Below are 21,865 nucleotides of genomic sequence, written 5' to 3' on the forward strand. Positions count from 1 at the left end.
CCAGAGAACTTACACTTTCCATAATCCTACGAATGGCCATTTCTGTACCACTACCTCCTGAACTATCTCATTTTTACAAAGATGCTCTACAGCAGTGGAAAAATACAGAACTTCATCACACACACACAGGATCAACAGAGTCAGCTGTACTAACAGAACGACATTTTCGAACAGAAATATAACAAGTCTCACAACTGGCCAGCCCTTTCTTTTCCCTACATGGAGCTGGACAGGAATAAGAATCATAGGGGACCTCCTGACCAGATGCTAAACTGGAAAACACTCGCATGCCTACCATCGAAAAACTCCAAAATTGAAAAGCGATATCAACTGATGCAAGTTGCTATTATAAAAGCCTTCCCAGATATCGTAATGCCTCAGGCAATCTGTATTTCTTCTAGAAACTGTGGGGAGTCTATCTTTCATCTTGCTTCATCTGAAGTCTTACTTCCAATTCTTCCCTCCAACTACAAGAAAATATACTACTTCCTCAAATCAGTTCCTCCAACTTCGCTCTGAGTATATTCATCCTTAACCCTCTCATTTACTAAGCTGCACGTGCCGCCCAGTTTTCAGTGGGATCTTCCTTATAAATCGGGGTGTGCAAAACCAGATTCTGACATACAGTGGAGGCTGTGGCATAACATCTTGCCAACTCCTACTAAGCTCCACAAATTTCAGCTAAGAGACAATCGGATCAGTGTCTATTCTGCAAAGTTTTAGGCACCTTGGAACACACATATCTAGCCTGTCCTGCAAACAAAGTGATGATCACCTACACCCTGAATACAGCCTCTACCACCTGTAACTACGCACACAGCCAAGAAGACTACTGGAATTTAATCCATACAGAAGAGAACAAACACAGAATATGCAATTTCCTCTTCATCTTGACTCTTACTGAAAAGACATCCTGTCTATAACTAATGTACTTTTTCCCCTCATGTCTATTGTATATGTAAAAAGAAAATCCTTTTTTTTTTTTCGCTGTAATATACATTCTTATAATATGTAAATAGTCCTTTTTTGTTATCTATCTTCCGATGTATATTTTATGAAGTTTAATATAAAAAAAAATCTGTCTATCTCTCTCTCTCTCTCTCTCTCTCTCTCTCTCTATATATATATATATATATATATATATATAAATAAGTTTTTTTTACCTTTTGGAATAATGTATATTAGGGTTACCAAGTAATTTTATAAACTTGGTTATTTTACTCCTAATCCCAAGTAAGCAAACAGTTAAGTTTGCATATGAATGTAGTTCAGGTCTAAAGGTGGTGCAACACCAGGGCAACTCATTGTAAAGGTGGGTAAAGCTCTGATCACTAATCTTAGTATTTTCCATAATGTAAAGCACATCCCACTAAGAGCTGTATACTGTAAATAAAAAAACTTTTACATCTATATCTCCTCCAGAGATTTTTATTCAAAATAAAAACACCTTGTAGCAACTTGTATAGGTAAAGTTGATAAGGCTCTGTATTACTAAAACCTTGGTATTTAGAGTCTAGCTACTCACTGAGGAGACCTCAAAAAAGGTTGAAACCGGTCTGGGTAGTGACCCCACCCATAATGTATTGCAGTATACATCTCTTAGTGAGATGTGCTTTACATTATGGAATATACTAAGATTAGCGATCAGAGCTTTACCCACCTTTACTATGAGTTGCCCTGGTGTTGCACCACCTTTAGACTTGAACTATGTTCAGGCACAAACTTAACTGTTTGCTTACTTGGGATTAGGAGTAAAATAACCAAATTTATAAAATTACTCGGTAACCCTAAATTTCATGCCGGCTGGGGCGTCGCCTGGTTAAACAAGGCCCCCGTTGTTTTCGCCAGGGAACCAGGGCGAACAGCTAAAAGTCAGCTACTGGAACAAATCTGAAAACAAACCCCAACTCAACATCACCAGAGTTAAAGATCGGTACTATCAACGTAAGAAGCCTGAATGGCAAAGAAATGCAGCTAGCTGAGGAATTAGATAAGTACCAGATCGACATAATAGGGGTGACTGAAACAAAAAAGACCAAAACTGGAGAGATCTTTCTGAGCAATAAATACAAAATGTTATATTCAGGCAATGACAATCAAGGAAAAGAAGGAGTAGCCATAGTATTCAACACAAAATACGAGGCTAATCTTCTTGAATGGCAGGCAGTCTCAAGTAGAGTAATGTGGGCAAATATGAGAATGGTGAACTGGACAATGAGACTTATTTGTGCCTATGGTCCCACAGAAGGTTCTACTAAGGTAGAAGTAGAGGAATTTTTTGATGCTTTAGAAAAAGCAACTGACACAATGAAAAATGAAAAGTTGAACCTTGTCGGGGATCTAAATAGCAGAGTAGCAAATGATTGTGAGACATACAAAAATATTTTGGGAAAATTTGGAGAAAAGAGCAAAGCTAATAATAATGGCAAATATCTGTTGGATTTCTGCTCAGGACATGGACTGGTTATTACTAACACCATGTTCCAACATAAAAATGTGCACAAATTCACGTGGAGAGAAGAGGCTAGGAATAAGAAAAGTCTCATTGACTATGTTATTGTTGATAGTGATGTTTTCTCCTTGGTGCAGGACACCAGAGTGTACAGAGGATTTGAAATTGGAAGTGATCACTATTTAGTCTTGAGCAGGATAAAATTGAATTTCATATTGAAAAGAATAACATGTAAGAAAGTTTTAAAGCGAATAAAAGTTGAGCAGCTCTCAGATATGAACTGTAGACTAAAATACACAAAGATTATTGAAGAAAAAATGAAAGATTTTGAGAACAGGAATCAAACCTTGGAGATTCAGTGGCAAACTCTGAAGGAAACATTGATTGATTCTGCCAGAGAGGCATGTGGTGAGGTTGTCTGTAAGGATAAAAAAATCAGAACTCTCTGGTGGACACAGGAAGGTAAAGAGGCAGTGAAGGAAAAGAAGAAAGCATATCAAAAGTTCCTGTCAAATAAGTCAGCTTGTGCTCTTAGAGAATATAGAGACAAATGCAAGAATGCTAAACACTGTGTAAAACTAGCTAAACAAAAGTCATGGGAGGACTTTGGCAAGAATATAGAAAATAAATATCAAGAAGGTGGCAAAATATTGTGGAGGTTGTTGAAGAAGCTTAGGAATGGAGGAAAGAGTGCTGTAAAAGGAGTTAGAGATGATAAAGGTGACATGTTGAAGTATGGTGGTATAAAAGTCTTACAGTGGCTACACTGCATAGTTCAGAAAGCCTGGACAGAGAGACGAATTCCCGATGATTGGAGTAGAGCTCTGATAGTACCCATATATAAAAAGGGAAATAAAACTGAAAGTGAGAATTACAGAGGTATTTCCCTACTGAGTGTTCCTGGCAAAATCTATGCAAGTATACTTGAGAAACGGTTGAGAAGAATTGTGGAAGAAAAGCTTGGTGAAAAACAAGCTGGATTCAGGCCAAACAGAGGCTGTCAGGATCAGATCTTCACTTTACGACAAATAGTTGAGAAAGCATGGGAATATAACAAAGATCTGTATTTAAGTTTTGTCGATTTGGAAAAGGCATATGATAAGGTGCAAAGAGAGAAGCTATTCAATACTCTGCAGTTATATGGTGTCAATGGGGCATTATATCAAGCAATACTTAGTCTTTATTTGAGTTGTAAGTCAGCAGTTAGAATTGAAGGAAGTACAGGAAGATGGTTTAATGTTAAATCTGGTGTGAGACAAGGATGTACATTATCCCCTCTGTTATTCATTATCTATATGGATCACATTATGAAGGAAAGTGGTATTAAACATGATATCAAAATTGGAGATGTTAATATCAGCTCTTTGCTTTATGCGGATGATGTTATACTTCTAAATAAATCCGCTACAAGTCTGCAAGATTCTCTGACTAAATTGAATAGCTGTTGTAATAGATATGGTATGAAGGTCAGCAATAAAAAGACAAAGACAATGAAAATAGGCAGAATCATTGAAAATGTCAACTGTGTTATGAATGAGAACCTGTGGAACAAGTAAAACATTTCAGCTACTTAGGCACGATTTTTACTGAAGATGGTAAATTAAATATGGAAATAGACACCAGAATCAGCAAAGATGGTATGGTGGGAAGTCAGTTGAATAAATTCATATGGAATAAGAGAGAAATTAGTCGGAACACTAAATTAGCTGTATACAAGACAGTGTTCAAACCAGTTTTAACTTATGGATCTGAGAGCTGGGTCAGAAGTAAAACACTTGACCAAAGACTAGAAACCGCAGATATGAGAGTCCTGAGAAAGATTAGAGGCGTGAACAGATGGCATCAATGGCAATATCATATTAAAAACGAGGATATTAGGAAAGAACTTGACATTGTCTGCATCAAGGAATGCGTTAGCAGAGCTAATCTCAGGTGGTATGGTCACCTAAACAGAATGGGCAAGGAAAGATTAGCAAAACAAGTGTTCTCTGCCAGGTTGGCAGGAAAACGACCTAGAGGAAGACCAAGATATAGGTGGATTGATACGGTACAAAGTGCCTTAGACGATAGAAATATAAGATCTGATAATGTTGGAGTCTTGACAAGTAACAGACTGATTTGGAGGAAAATTGTAGATAGGAAGTTAGTAATGATATAATTTTTTCATGTAGTGCTATCATATCCTGTACACCCCTTGGGGGTACATGGCAGGAATTTGATGATGATGATGATGATATATATATATATATATATATTTATATTTTTTTTTTTTTTTTTTCTGTAAAGAAAACTAGATATGAAATTTAAAATTTCTTAGTGTTATGAAATACTAGTATTGGAGGGAAAGGTAATGACTAGTATTGAAGCCGCAGATGGCAATTTACTTATGCTGATAGGATTTATGTAATTTTATTATCTTTTCTTTAATATAATTACTCAAAAGTGCATCTAGATCTTAAACTAGGACAAGAGCATATAACATATCTTTCGTATGCAGGAATAGTGGAGTCATTTTTCAAAATACACGTGTATTCAACAATAATTGAAACTCCTCATCTTCTGAATTAGTTCAGATAATATATATATATTATCTGAACCAGGCCTTAGCTGGCCGAGTGGTTAGCATATCTGCTCTCCAGCCAAAAGGCTGTGGGTTCGAATTCCACCGTGTGAATGGATGTTTGTGAGTGTCTGTGGAAATACTAGTGGTGGTGGTTGGCAGTAGATGGTGTTGGTGTAGTTGCGGTTAGTTGGTGGATTGAGTAGTGTAGCCAGAGTTGTAGAGCAGGCACCCTCCCTTGATGAGTCCTTGGACTCTCTGGAGGTGTCAAATAATAATAATTATATATATATATATATATATATATATATATATATCTGTATGGATGTGTAAGTGCACAGAAATATAATGAACTTGTTTCAGATTCAGAATAAATATTCTTAAATATCATGCCCTTTCTCCCTATACCTATTTCAATTTTGTAAATATTAATATTCCATCAGCACAACCTGTAGTATTTGAGTAATGAAAAATATTTACAACTTTTTAAGACGAAACAGAAATTAGGAAACTCACCAATCAATAAAATATTACTTTCATAGTATAATCATAAAAATATGAAAATCTAATTAAAATCTAAACAAATAATACATGAATACATAAAAAAAACTATATTTTGTGAAATTTATCTTGCACTGCATTTACTTTTCATATATCGGTATCAATGCAATATCATTTAAGTTTTCTAGCGAATAACACTTTCAGTGAATTTTTTCCATGATGAAATTTCCCAGCGATAAATTTTCTCCGTGATGAATTGCCCATGAACCCTTGAGGAACTCCCTGTTCTTTATGATATGGCCGACATAATGTGCTTCCCACTTGGACTTGGAAGACTTGATTGAACTACCTATCAATGCTGGATAGGAAATTCTTAAATAAAAAACAGGAAGGTGCCCCCTCAGACCAAGATTAAACAGGTCTTTTATTATGCCATATATCCAGCTGTGTCATCAGCTTTTTCCATGTCGAAGAACACTGAAATGACATGCTCATTTCAGGAAAGTGTCTGTTATTCATGTTTCTAAACAGACCAAATGGTCCAAGGTTGATTGGTGTCTACGAAAGCCACATTGTTTGTTGGAAAGAAATTTGTTGTTTTCTAAGTACCAGAGAAGCCTTGCATTTACCATTTTTTCCAAGACCTTATTAAGACAGCTAGTCAGAGCAATTGGACAATAATTGTTGGCCTGTTCTGGATCCTTGCCAGGTTTTGGGATAGCAATGACTATTTGACCTATGCCAAGAGTCTGGAAACTTTTCCTCTGTAAATATTCTGTTGTTTAGTAAGAGAATGAGATCCATAGAAGATGAAGGGAGGTATTTAATCATTTCATAATGGATTCATCAGTGCCTGCTGCACTAAGGTGTGAGAGGCAAAATGTTTTTTTTGAGTTCTTCCTTAACAAAAGGCTGATTGTATGACTCTATCCCTTTGGTTCAAAAGCATCGCTGCTGTTTCTCTTGTTGCTCTTTCAAAATTTGAAAATCAGGAAGATATGAAACTGTTGCTGAGATTCTGGCAAAGTTTTCTCCCAAAGTATCTGCAATTGCTTTGGGATCAGAATAATATATTATGTTCTAAGGTAGACTTTCGGTATGTTCAGTGTCTACCTTTCATCTTTTGAATTTTATCCCATGCAATTTTTGCACTGGTTGTTTGATTAATCAGTGATGTAAATTGGATCCAGGATAGTTTTGACTCTGACAATTCGCATAGCATGCTTTGACCTGAGCACGTTTAAATGCTATTAAGTTTATTTTGATAGGGTATTGAATGTGAGCAGATCCTAATCTAAGGTGGTATGGTTAAAAAGAATCAGAATAGAAAGTTTACCAAAATAGGTGTATGATGCCAAGATGGCAGCTTAAAAGACTTAGAGGAAGCCAGGCAGATCGATTCATTTAGAAATTTCTAAGAGTACAATATTAGATGTTGACAGTATTGGAGTGCTGACAAGTAATAAACTAATTTGGAGGGAAATTGTTATTAGGAGATTAATATAATGTAAACATAATCATAATAGCCTGAACATGCCCCACCCATGAACATTTTTTATATGAACAGTCCTGTTCATGAAAGATTGTAGAACTGCACATTAGGACTCTGAATGATGTAAGCATTAGATACTAAACATACACTTTTCAATTCACTGAAGGTCTCCAGTAAGCAAGGTGGTGATTGTATACTGGGTGACAAAAACCTATTCTCCCTGAAGACATTTACAAACATACATGCAACAATGAGATTCAAACCAATGGAGGTTAGAAAGCTGAGGTTGCTGTCCACTCAGTGAGGCTGACAAACTTTAAGTTATTACTATTACAGGAAATCCTGGCTACAATGCTGAAAATTAGATCTTGGAATTTAACATATTTCAAGATAGAAAATGTTTATGTATAGTCGACTCTCCCAAATACCTAATGTTAGAAGAACATAGCAAAAAAACCTCAGAGAGTGATATTTATGAAGGGATCATGTAGCTTGCATTCTTTTTGTCAGATCTCATTATTTGAATTTCATGCAGCATTTCATTAGAGGGGAGATTAACATAATCTTTAGCCTCTACATATAAGTAGCCTAGTTGTAGGGTACATACAAGTAGCATACAGCTAGGCTACAACTAGGCTACATACAAGTAGCCTAGTTGTAAGGAAATTTCATGAGCAAACTTTGTTTGCTTACACTTGGATAAAGGATTAAACATCATCATCATCATCAAATTCCTGCCATGTACCCTAAAGGGGTGTACAGGATAGGATAGTACTACATGAAAAAATTACATCATTACTAACTTCCTATCTACAATTTTCCTCCAAATCAGTTTGTTACTTGTCAAGACTCCAACATTATTAGATCTTATATTTCTATCGTCTAAGGCAGTGCTTCCCAAACTTCTGGATGTCAGGGCCCCCTTTGCAAATATTAAAATATTTCACGTCCCCCCTCGAAAAAAAATTGTAATAGAGAGATATATTATTATAATATTTATTGTATTTATATTCAATACAAAACATACACAGCGAATATTGCAAAAATCAAATGCATATATTACATTTTTTGCCTCTTACCGTTTGGTTCTAAAGATGATGCAGGCTGTTCTGATAAAATATGAAATACTGTCCGTTTTTTTTTGAGTTTGTTTCTGCTTCTTCTGATTGTTCGCGGGATTTTTTTAAAAAATTTTTTATCAGCCACTTATCCATCTCAGGGTTAAATTTTTTAACGTAGAATAGATCAAATAATATCACCACTTACCGATACTGGCACACCACAGACTGATAACATGAAATTAGTGAATATTGCCTGAATAAGGGAATCCCTTGACCAGGAACATTTTTCTCTTTTGTGACTTTTCTCCCTTTACGGTAATTAAGCCTAACGCGAAACAGACAGCGAAGGCAGGTTATTAAAACGTGAATATGATTGGTGCGGTATTAACAAAAGATCGCACAACCGAAAGATAAAAGCATAGCTGACAATTGAGTTGAAATGCTAACTCTCTTCAACCGAATTCCATATGTGAAACTGCCATAACATATATTATATATATGTATTACTTAGTCTTAACATTTTTACACGTTTTTTAACACGTTCGGTTGAATTTTATTGCTGCCTTGGGAAATCGAACTCACACACATCTAATTAATAACAATAGTTTTTAGTTAGATACTGTGTTTGCCCATGCAACATATCGGTTTGTTTCAGTCTATACAGCATAGTTTCTGTATGAGGGGACATGTGATTCATTAATTAGTGCGTTTTTATCCCAGTTGTCTCTAATTGCACTATTTGTTGAGAAATATATTACACAGACTCCTCATACATTATTCACTGGCATAATAAAAGTACTTGTTTTTATTGCCTCTGCAGTATAGTGGCCATTACTGAGGGTATTGTTTACCACTGCAAGCTGAGTTACTATGTCCCCACATGAACTTGTTTAAGCTTTTTTTCATGTGTGAAGTATATGCGAAACTTTTATTGGTAACAGAAAACTAGCTCGGATGACAGTGATAATATAAAATGAGTTCTGATATGTATATAAAGTCAATATCAAGAGTCCCTGATTGCGAACGCGTGATGAAATGGACAGGAAGATTTGGAGCTTCCCTGGAGAGCATCCAAAGTAAATACAATTAACCACTGCTTTGAAATGAAGCATATGAATAAGCGATATTTACTAATATTCATTAAGCGCCGAAATACGCAGGAAGCAAAGTTTGTGAACCAACGCCAATGTGTGAATTTTTCCATTAAAATATAAAAAATAACAAAAAAGAAATAATAAATAATAAAAGTTAAATAAGTTTCTTTTAAAATAAAAAAAATCTACTTAGTCTTAAAACATTTTAAATTTGTTTTTATTATTTCACGGCCCCCCTCAAAAAAACCTATGGCCCCCCAAGGGGGCCGCGGCCCACAGTTTGGGAAGCGCTGGTCTAAGGCACTTTGTACCGTATCAATCCACCTATATCTTGGTCTTCCTCTGGGTCGTTTTCCTGCCAACCTGGCAGAGAACACTTGTTTTGCTAATCTTTTCTCTCCCATTCTATTTAAGTGACCATACCAACTGAGATTAGCTCTGCTAACGCATTCCTGGATGCTGACAATGTCAAGTTCTTTCCTAATATCCTCGTTTTTAATATGATATTGCCATTGATGCCATCTGTTCACGCCTCTAATCTTTCTCAGGACTCTCATATCTGCGGTCTCTAGTCTTTGGTCAAGTGTTTTACTTCTGACCCAGCTCTCAGATCCATAAGTTAAAACTGGTTTGAACACTGTCTTGTATATAGCTAATTTAGTGTTCCGACTAATTTCTCTCTTATTCCATATGAATTTATTCAATTGACTTCCCACCATACCAGCTTTGTTGATTCTGTTGTCTATTTCTATATTTAATTTGCCATCTTCAGTAAAAATCGTGCCTAAGTAGCTGAAATGTTTTACTTGTTCCACAGGTTCTCCATTCACAACACAGTTGACATTTTCAACAATTCTACCTATTTTCATTGTCTTTGTCTTTTTAATGCTGACCTTCATACCATATCTATTACAACAGTTATTCAATTTAGTCAGGGAATAGAAGTATAACATCATTTGCATAAAGCAAAGAGCTGACATTAACATCTCCAATCCTGATATCATGTTTAATACCACTTTCCTCCATAATGTGATCCATATAGATAATGAATAACGGAGGGGATAATGTACATCCTTGTCTCACACCAGATTTAACATTAAACCATCTTCCTGTACTTCCTTTAATTCTAACTGCTGACTTACAACTCAAATAAAGACTAAGTACTGCTTGATATAATGCCCCATTGACACCATATAACTGCAGCATATTGAATAGCTTATCTCTCGGCACCTTGTCATATGCCTTTTCCAAATCGACAAAACTTAAATACAGATCTTTGTTATTTTCACACGCTTTCTCGACTACTTGTCGTAAAGTGAAGATCTGATCCTGACAGCCTCTATTTGGCCTGATTCCAGCTTGTTCTTCACCAAGCTTTTCTTCCACAATTCTTCTCAACCGTTTCTCAAGTATACTTGCATAGATCTTGCCAGGAACACTCAGTAGGGAAGTACCTCTGTAATTCTTACATTCAGTTTTATTTCCCTTTTTATATATGGGTACTATTAGAGCATTACTCCAATCATCGGAATTCGTCCCTCTGTCCAGGCTTTCTGAACTATGCAGTGCAGCCACTGTAAGACTTTTATACCACCATACTTCAACATTTCTGGTCGAATATCATCTACTCCAGCTGCCTTTCCACATTTCAAGCCTTTGATGGCTTTTTCTACTTCAAGTATGGATATATAGTCCTGACTTCATGCCTGGTCAGTGTTTTTTACCACTGTGCTGTCATCACTGCTTGTTTCATTTATCAGTTTTTCAAAGTAATTACTCCATACTTCAAGGATATCTTTTTCTCCTGTTTTCATGTCACCTTTATTATCTCTAACTCCTTTTACAGCACTCTTTCCTCCATTCCTAAGCTTCTTCAACAACCTCCACAATATTTTGCTGCCTTCTTGATATTTATTTTCTATATTCTTGCCAAAGTCCTCCCATGACTTTTGTTTAGCTAGTTTTACACAGTGTTTAGCATTCTTGCATTTGTCTCTATATTCTCTAAGAGCACAAGCTGACTTACTTGACAGGAACTTTTGATATGCTTTCTTCTTTTCCTTCAATGCCTCTTTAACTTCCTGTGTCCACCAGGGAGTTCTTATTTTTTTTATCCTTGTAGACAACCTCACCACATGCCTCTCTGGCAGAATCACTCAATGTTTTCTTCAGAGTTTGCCACTGAATCTCCATGGTTTGATTCCTGTTCTCAAACTCTTTCATTTTTTTTTTCAATAATCTTTCTGTATTTTAGTCTACAGTTCATATCTGAGAGCTGCTCAACTTTTATTCGCTTTAAAACTTTCTTACATGTTATTCTTTTCAATATGAAATTCAATTTTATCCTGCTCAAGACTAAATAGTGATCACTTCCAATTTCAAATCCTCTGTACACTCTGGTGTCCTGCACCAGGGAGAAAACATCACTATCAACAATAACATAGTCAAAGAGACTTTTCTTATTCCTAGCCTCTTCTTCCCATGTGAATTTGTGAACATTTTTATGTTGGAACATGGTATTAGTAATAACCAGTCCATGTCCTGAGCATAAATCCAACAGATATTTGCCATTATTATTAGCTTTGCTCTTTTCTCGAAATTTTCCCAAAATATTTTTGTATGTCTCACAATCATTTCCTACTCTGCTATTTAGATCCCCAACAAGGACCAACTTTTCCTTTTTCATTGTGTCAGTTGCTTTTTCTAAAGCATCAAAAAATTCCTCCACTTCTACCTTAGTAGAACCTTCTGTGGGACCATAGGCACAAATAAGTCTCATTGTCCAGTTCACCATTCTCATATTTGTCCACATTACTCTACTTGAGACTGACTGCCATTCAAGAAGATTAGCTTCATATTTTGTGTTGAATACTATAACTACTCCTTCTTTTCCTTGATTGTCATTGCCTGAATATAACATTTTGTATTTATTGCTCAGATAGATCTCACCAGTTTTGTCTTTTTTGTTTCAGTCACACCTATTATGTCGATATGGTACTTATCTAATTCCTCTGCTAGTTCCATTTCTTTGCCATTCAGGCTTCTTATGTTGATAGTACCGATCTTTAACTCTGGTGATGTTGAGTTGGGGTTTGTTTTCAGATTTGTTCCAGTAGCTGACTTTTCGCTGTTCGCCCTGGTTCCCTGGCGAAAACAACGGGGACCTTGTTTAACCAGGCAACGCCCCAGCCGGCATGAAATTTTTTCATGTTGTACCATCATTTTTTATTTTGATTTAACCAATAAGAATACAATTTTCGGCTAAATCCCAAATTGCCAGCCCATCCTCGTTCATTCAGTATCCAAGTAGATACCCAACAGGGTGCACCACGAGAAGGAGAGGATTGGACATTAGGTCAGAAGCCCTGGTCGGTTCTCCACATTCCTTTAAAGGCTATGTGGAGGTCACCTCTCAGTTATACAGCTTTGACCCTTAAGCATCCCCAAGGATTAAACAAGAATATAATTTCTTGGCAACTTTAATTTACCTTTTAACTTCAGTTAAATTTCAGTCATCAATATCTATTCAGAGACCATGTTTAGTAAGTTGTAATGTAATTTGTTCTGAACTCATGTATTCTTAACAGTAGTGTGATTTATTTTATTGAACTAAATATCATATGACTAATGAAAGTGATACTGCTTCTTAGTAACCACAGTATATATTTTTACAGGATTTATTACTTTATCTCCTTCAACTTGTGCAAGCACTAAAATATGAAAACTTTGATGAAATTATGGCAGGTATTGAAATCCGTAGAGAACCTAGCACTTCTGTGTGCTCAGGAGAATTAGGTTTGGAAAATAAGTTAGATAAAGAGAGGTAAATTTTAAATCCATATTTTGATACACATTATTAGTATGTACTAATAATCAGTATATAAGCTATGTAAAGTAGGATTGTCTATTTTTCTTCCATATAATGAATTCTTATAAGGAATTGTCACTTGGAAATGATTATTATGGTAGTCCAACCCACAAGCAGTGCCATGTTGAAGATTTCTTATGCTAATACGTGGAGAATGGTGAGTGTACGGAACCTGTGTATTAAGAGGAAGGAATACCACAAGTAATCTATTTCTGTGATACTTTTTTGAAAACTGCCAGAAGTTATTGACTATACACTAGTCTCATGTCAGTGCCATATACATGAGGAAGTGGTCAAACAGTGGTAAAAAAAAATACAAATAAATACAGTAAAAAACTATTAAAAAGCAAAGATCTTTTGTACTAAAATTTACATCAGTGTATGAAAACAACAAACAATTCAGAAAACAGGAATACAAGGTAAATATAACAATTGGTTTACCAATTAAAATAGTTGCCACATGCTAGGAAATGATATTTTTTAAAAAAAACAAGAAACTGTTTTTGATATTTATATAAGATGAGAATCTCTGACACCATTGGGAGAGAGAGACGATCGTTCTGATTCAGATTATGCTGGTGTAAAAGGGCTTCACAACATTATTTGAAAATGCATTCATATTTAAACTGCTTCTATGAAGAAGATGAGTTTTGTCCCATAGGACTACATATATTATCAGTACTATGCTGTGTCAGACTAGACTTTGAGGTTTCAAGTATTCAATGTAGTATTCACATTCATTAATTACTTTTTCCGCAGTATATCCTTCTGCCCAATCTATGTTGAATTATGTCATAACAAAGTAAGAACCGAATCACTTAGGTTAATTTAAATGTCTTTATTTGTAAAATTTTCGGCTAAATTTCAGTCATTGTCAATGTTTATATAAGATTCTCCACCAGCTGATAGTGCACTATCAGCTGGAGGAGAATTGCTCCTTCTTCATTAATAGAAATACAAATTAAAATAAAATAATTTAGTTAGTAAAGAAATTTTAAATATAAATAATAAAGTAATTACAAATTAAGGAACACATGAATGTTGATTATTATATAACTTCCAAAAATTCAGAAAGTTTTAGCAGTCACTTTTATACGGTCTTTCCAGAATACAAATAACTCTTGTGTAACATTTTCGTTTTGTTCCACTGAATCCTGTGTTTTGTAGGTAACACGTAGCTTGCTAAACTGGATTTGTTGGGTTCTTTAAGTGAAATGTATTCCTGATGTTCTTTAAGACAAATTTGTGCAGAACAACCAATCTGTCCACAACAACATAAGCTGCAGGAGCAGGGGGTTCTGTAAACTCCAGGATAAGAAAGAGGAGGATATTTATCTTTAGGAGAGATAAGGAATGTATCAAGTTGTAAACTTGGGCAGAAAGAGACTTGTAAGTTAGTTTGTCCAAGTAGTCTTGCTATTTATTCTGAAAGTCCTTTAACATATGGAAAACAAATTCTGGTAATTTCTACTTGATGTGGGTTAAAATGATGACTGCAATTATTGATTATTGAAATATAATTAAAATAAAATATACACAATTTTATTGATAATAAATTTAGTTTAATCCTTTATCCAAGTGTGAGCAAACAAAGTTTGTGCCTGAAAGTATATTCAGGACTGGGGTAAGGTGGTACAACACCGGGAAACTCGTTGCAGAGGTGGAGCAAGCTAACATCACTCCTATCTCAGTATCTCCTATAATGCAAAACACATCTCCTTGTGTGGATATCTATAATGTTATGCATTAAGGGAAGGGCAACCACTACCCAGACTAGTTTCGACCTTTATTGAAGTCTCTTCAGTGGGAGCCAGGCCCAAGTGGGGGATACCAGGCAGAAGCATTAGCAAGGTCATCTCTACTTATAGGAGTTGCCAAACGGTGTGCCACCTTTTTATTAAATTACTCTGGATTTAGAGAAAGATGTTGAAAGTTTATTTTTCACTTGGTTAGACTATAATAAATTTAGTTTTATCCTTTATCCCGGTGGTACAACACTGGGCAACTCGTTGCCCGGTGTTGTACCACCTTACTCCAGTCCTGAAGATACTTTCAGGCTTGGATAAAGGATTAAACTAAATTTATTATAGTCTAATCAAGTGAAAAATAAACTTTCAACATCTTTCTCTAAATCCAGAGTAATTTAAGAAAAATTGGCAACTCCTATCTATAGGAGTTGCCAATCACAGCGTTTGGCAACTCCTATAGGTAGAGATCACTCTTGTGAAAAATATTGTGTAATCAATCATTAGTCGACAGCTCATAAACTATGTCCTACAAATTCTCTTCTAAACAAAGAACTAATTATTATCAGAATTACCTTTATCTCTAATGGTTATAATACAAAAACTATTGATAAAATAATCAATAATTGCAGCCATCATTTAACCCACCTCAAGTAGAAATTACCAGAATCTGTTTTCCATATGTTAAAGGACTTTCAGAATAAATAGCAAGACTACTTCGATAGATTAACTTACAAGTCTCTTTCTGCCCAGTTTGCAACTTAATACATTCCTTATCTCTCCTAAAGATAAATATCCTCCTCTTTCTTATCCTGGAGTTTACAGAACTCCCTGCTCTTGCAGCTTATGTTGTTGTGGACAGACTGGTCATTCTGCACAAATTTGTCTTGAAGAACATCAGGAATACATTTCACTTAAAGAACCCAACAAATCCAGTCAAGTAAGCTACGTGTTATCTACAAAACACAGGATTCAGTGGAGCAAAACCAAATTATTACACAAGTTATTTGTATTCTGGAAAGACTGTATAAAGAAAACTGTGATGCACACGTTCATAATCCAAGCTTGAACAAAAACGATTGCCTAAAACTTTCTCAGTTTTGGGAAGTTATTCTGACTGATACTCACCATCCATGTGTTTCTTAATTTGTAATTAATTTATTGTTTATATTTAAAAAGAATTTATTAACTAAATCATGTTATTGTAATTTATTTTGTATATTTATTAATGCAGATGGAGCTATTCTCCTGCAGCCTATAGTGCATATAATATCACACATTCAGTTGAATTATTGTTCTCTTTTTTTTGTGTGTTTTCCTATAATTGTGTTAACACCGGCTACGAAACTTAACCAAAAATTTTGCAAATAAGGACATTTAAATTAACATAAATGATTCTGTCATTAATATGGTATGATGAATTCTTTCTCTTACTTCTCAATTACAAGTAGGACAGCCCACAGTCAAGTGTAGGCTGTCCCACTTATACAAATCCATTCTTCCCTCAAACTGACTCCACACATTCAAGACTCAGATCCTTTCATTCTACATAGCCTACACATCAAATCGTTTGTCATCATGGCCCTTCTTCATAATTCATTTCCATTATATCTAGGTAATATACTAACAATCTTCACTTTCTCACTCTTCACTCTCTCTTCCAACAACCTTTTCATATCCTCTCTCATACTGAATTTATTACTAGTTAAGTCATTGGTACATAACAGAATTACAGAAAAATAACTACTTTGCTTTGCTTTTCTGTTTTTCAATTGCTTGTGTTATATTTTTACTTTTTTCTCCAGATATAACCTGACATTATAACCTGCTCATCAATGTCATGTCTTACAATAGAATAACCATACCAAATAATATCCTTCTTTTTACAGTTAACTTTATTTGCCAGATTTTTGTTATTACACATTAACTTTGTTAATTTAGCATAGCAATATGCTAAATTACATTCACAAGGGAGCTGGTAAACTTTCTAAACAGAAGCGATTGTTTATCTTTTGTAGATGGTGGAGATGAAAAATTTTGTTGATAGGAAAATATGTGGGATTAAGGCAAAACGTTTTCAAAATTCTACCAGTGGGTTCAGACGTGCCAGAAATATATGGGATTAGAACCCAGCAGTGTAGCAAACATTAATGCTGGAATGTAGGAGCCAATTATGTGTTGGATTTGAAGGGGATTATAACCATTTAATTTCATTTTGTTGTAAGCCTTAGTGAGAAGAGCAAACATGTGTGCCCTGTTAATTAATGACTCGACAACACTGATTTCTTGAGAGGCGCGATAAACAAATTTTGATGTATATATCTATCAGCAAATGTAGGTTTCTGATAAACACTTCTTGACAAATTACCGGAGGCTGTGCTAGTAAGAAGGGTAAACTAAAAGCACTTTCTTTTTCTGTAGTTATTGAATACTTGGGTTGAAGGCTGTTGATCCAATATAGGAAGGGGTAAGTTCGTTTTCAGAATGAGGGCCCGATAGTAACAACAACATTGATGTAGCAAAACCAGAAAGAGAGGTGGGAATGAATCTATGAAAGCACTATACCTTCTAGATGGTTCAAATAATAGTTATCTAAGACATAGCCATAGGCAACAGAGTGCTGCCCATGGTTATGTCTTCAATCTCTATATAGATGTTGTTTTTCCAGCTGAAATATTGTAATTGTGTAACAAATAAAGATTAGATGAAGGATTGATGTTGTGAATTTGAAAATGGTAGGACAAGTGAACTGGATGCCTATCTGTTGCAGAATGTATAGATGGATTTCTCTGAATGGAGTTGTCCCCCCCCCACACATACACACACAGAAAATTGTTTATTGTTTACATCTTTTTCTTTGTGTATGTGTTCAGTGTGACAGTTTCTATTTTTTAGCATAGCAATACCATAAAAGGGATCCTTACATAGCATGTGCTACCTATTGAAGAGCCTACATATTACCATATCCTCATGTTTCAGCTGCCTCTGTTAATTCTCTAGAAGGGGACCTTCTAGAGAATTAGCATAGGGCCCTTATTACGTTATGAGGTTGCAATTGTAACTTTTTATTTTATGTAAAACATAATGCATCATATTTATGTTGCATAACATAGCTATTCACATATATTGAATAAAACCTAATCCTTTCTTTTCTTTTTTTTTCAAAACTACTTTAAAGTTTTAAATATATAGTGTTTTATTTTGTATTTATGGAGTGAGCAGTTGTTAACCTTGGGATTTCCATGAATTCCATGGGATTTCCTTTCAGAGTGAATGCTGTGTTTATTGTAGGAAATGAACTGTGCATTAGATTGTTGAAGGTTGATGCAATTTGCTATTATATTAATTCTTTGAGGATTATTTCAAGCATAGGGTACAAAAGAACATAGCTCGTGATAGATAGTTTCTTTCTAACAAGTATTTATCTAGTGTTGATACACATGCACCAAGCAAACCTATCTACTACATCTATACATGGCACATATGGCAATTAAAACAAAATGGTTACACAACTGAAGAATCAGACAAAACATAGCAGTGGAAATGTTGTTTCATTTTGTGTTTCAAGTTTGTGTGTAGCCATGCACTCCTAAATGGATATGTTGAAACTTAAGATTTTCAGTTGTATAAAAAAAATATACATTGTTTTTTTACTTAGCTATAAACATACTGAATGCTTATTATTCTTTCTGTTAATAGTTTTCGATGACAAATGAAGCTTTGTATCTTTTTTCCTCTATATTTATGCTTTGTGCGCATTCAGAGTTTAACTTTTATTCATAAGACTTTAATGTATTGATTCATTCATGTTGAAGTTTCTGGAAGAGTAAACTATGTAGACATGGACAGCAAATAAATAATTTACTAGCTAAATTATTTACAAGCTGATGTTTTGCTAGCATTATCAAAGGCAGTTTAGCACTACACTCATTGAAGACATTGTAAACATGGAAATTCATTTATATATTTGGTTTAATCCTTTATCCAAGTGTAAGCAAACAAAGTTTGCTACTGAAGTATTTTCAGGACTGGGGCAACTCGTGACAAAGGTGGAGTAAGTTCTGATCACTTGCCTTAGTATCTCCCATAATGCAAAGCACATCTCCTTGACATGTATAATGCTATGCATTAATGGAAGGGCCACTACCCAGACTGATTTTGACCTTTATTGTGGTCTCATCAGTGGGAGCCAGACTCAGAGGTGGTGATACTAAGGTGGATGTAATGCAGAAGTCATATCACCATATACCAGTTGCCAAAAGGTGTCGCACTTTATTATTAAAATTAATTATGGATTAGAGATAGTTGATGGAAATTTTTTCACTTGGCTATGCTACCAATTATATATTTTGTTTAATCCTTTATCCAAGTGTAAGTAAACAAAGTTTGCGCCTGAAGTATTTTCAGGACTGGGGCAATTCATTGTATTGAAAATGGGATTTTCCTCATAGTACTTGGTGTCTTGTAAGAACAGCAGTTTCCAAAATAGCTATCAGGTCAGAAACTTTACTTAAAAGCACTGATTGACAGTGGATATTCAATGAACTTTGCTTTGGAGTCAGATGTAATTTTAAGCAGTGCAGTACTATGGTAACTCATATTTGAAGGTTTTCTTGTAAGTTCTTGTTCCTTTTAAAATGCATTGTTTTGCTTCTTTGGCTATAAAAATTCCATTCATGGATTCATTGGACATCATCAGATGTTGTGTGGTCATTCCAGTCCTTGGTGATGTGCCACACCAATTGCCAGGTAATCCTGTTGTATGCTTTTCTGGAGACTTCAACTCTCTGAAGCCAGTCACTAGACACACTATCCATCCATCCATATCATTGAGGGTTTACCACTTCCTCCTTTTTTTTGGAAACTTTATAAGCTATTACTGTTTTGAGAATGCCTCCTTCCATTCTTTCACTGTGTCCAGAGTATTTCAGCTTTCTTCTGTTAATACTATTAAGCAGTCTTAAATTGAACTGAACCTCTCTAGAAAACTTTCTAGAAATGGAACTTTTCTAGCACCCATCCATTTATCTGCCTTTCAGTATATGAGATCCTCAACAGTCTCCTGTAACACCACATCTCAAATGCAGCTTATGATGTGAAACTTTGAAAATTTCACATCCATAAGTTGCTGTTGAAAAAAACAGCTGCATCCAGAATCCTCAGCTTTATATTTGTGGAGATATATCCATCCTTCCAGATTAAAAAATGAGTCATTGTTTTAGCTATTCCTAATCTTCTTCTGAACAGCAGTTATTCACAATAGTGAAATCTATTCCCACCCTCTAAATCCCTGTAACATTAATTGATATTTATTATCCTTTCTTTTAATATTGAAATTTGTTATTTTCCAGCATAAAATTTACTAAGAAACTGTCACACACACACACACACACACATATATATATATATATATATATATCGTAGATGACAGGAGTGAGAGTTGCATTAGGACTAGACTTAGTATCTGGACTGTAAACTTCTCCAATGCTTGGACAACTCCTGATATGCTGTTCGGTCGGTAATTTGATACATCAGTCTTGGAGCCTCCTTTGTGCAATGGAACTATTTCCTTCTCTTTCTGCCCTTATCTAGAGCTGAAACTTAGATTAAATAATATGATCAAGGGCACTAACAATTCCCTCACTGCTTCACGTAAAACTCGAGCTGGTATACCATCAAATCCCACAGCTGTATTTTACATAAACGTTCTGTAATATGCTATGCACCTCCATTTCATGTAGTGAAGTTATTATTTTTCAGTTTTTTTATTTTTTTATTTTATTTGGATTACATTTGCTAACTTGTTGGTAAGACAGTATTATTAATTATAAGTTTAATATTTCTTTAGCTTCAAAATAAAAATAAATTAGTCCAAAGTTTCGAAACACTTTAAGAAAAAATGCAAAACTAAGGAAGCAGTTCAGTTCTGTTATTGGCCAGTTCATATTTCATGTAAGGGATTGAACATTAGGGGACTAATGAAACATTTAGAATGTTCAGCATGTGTAAATCACATTTTAAATGAAGGGCTGAGGAAATCATGGAACCTTTAAGTAGTTCTAAGTCTGATCAGTCAATTTTGAACTTTTGTAAAACAAGAAAATTGTGAGATTGTATCTAGAATGGTTGACAGCCAAAGATGGAAATTCATTTTGAACAATTGTGAATTCTTTTATAAGTGAATCAATCTCAAAGTAGAATTATGTATTACCAAAAAACTAGTCTTCAAGTTAGTTTTGGACTTCTATGAACAAAAAAATGTGCAAATATCAAAAATTGAAGAATTAACAGAATCGGATCCTCATTTTAGTCTTAGTTTGGATGAGTGACCAGTATTAGAAACAGATGTTTCTGTATTGTTGTCCATTCCAGTGATGCAAAAAGTTTTAATTTAGGATTAATTTGTATACCTGTAAAAACTTTTATCAGTTATTATTCAAAAGACTTACAAATGCAAGAATTTGGAGTACCATATATTATCACGTATAATGCGAAAAATTTATGGTCTAAAGTTAGGGGTTCGCATTATATGCAGATCTTAAAAATATAACATCTTATTAGACTTGCACACAAAATATATACTACCTAATGCCTATGCAACCAAATCTACTTGACCCACTCGCATTCGGCGACCAAGTACACATCGTATCTGCGCATAAAGCCAGTAATGTAAGTAGTGCTAATATCCCGCCCCCTTGCAGGATATTAGCACTAAATTAGCTGTATACAAGATAGTGTTGAAATCAATTTTAACTTTGAAAGCTGGATTAGAAATTAAACACTTGACCAAAGACTAGAGACTTTGTAAAGTTGTAAATTTTGTAAATTAAAGACTATCTTTAATTAACTTCTTTCTTTTTACTAACAATGTCACTTATGTGATTTCCGTTACTTCTTGACTACAGATAGAGTCCTGAGAAAGATTATCGGCATGAACAGATGGCATCAGTGGCAATATCATATTAAAAACGAGAATATTAGGAAACATTGTTAGCATCCAGGAACGTGTTAGCAGAGCTAATCTCAGGTGGTATGGTCACTTAAACAGAATGGGCAAGGAAAGATTAGCAAAACAAGTGTTCTCTGCCAAGT

At 34.9% G+C, this 21,865-nt stretch overlaps 1 protein-coding gene across 2 annotated transcripts in view; it reads left to right on the top strand.

Moving 5' to 3' along the window:
* Window positions 1-21,865, top strand: part of Pi3K59F (phosphatidylinositol 3-kinase 59F) — a 586,771-nt gene that overhangs the window by 245,866 nt on the left and 319,040 nt on the right. For both annotated transcript variants that reach the window (XM_090405919.1, XM_090405920.1), the window contains exon 10: window positions 12,835-12,983. In XM_090405919.1, coding sequence (XP_090262045.1) covers window positions 12,835-12,983 — 149 coding nt within the window. The remainder of the gene's footprint in view (window positions 1-12,834; window positions 12,984-21,865) is intronic.

This window comes from Typopeltis vanoorti, chromosome 16 (assembly GCF_054136105.1).
Source record: "Typopeltis vanoorti isolate ZY-2024b chromosome 16, IOZ_Tvanoo_1.0, whole genome shotgun sequence".
Classification (NCBI taxonomy): domain Eukaryota; kingdom Metazoa; phylum Arthropoda; class Arachnida; order Uropygi; family Thelyphonidae; genus Typopeltis; species Typopeltis vanoorti.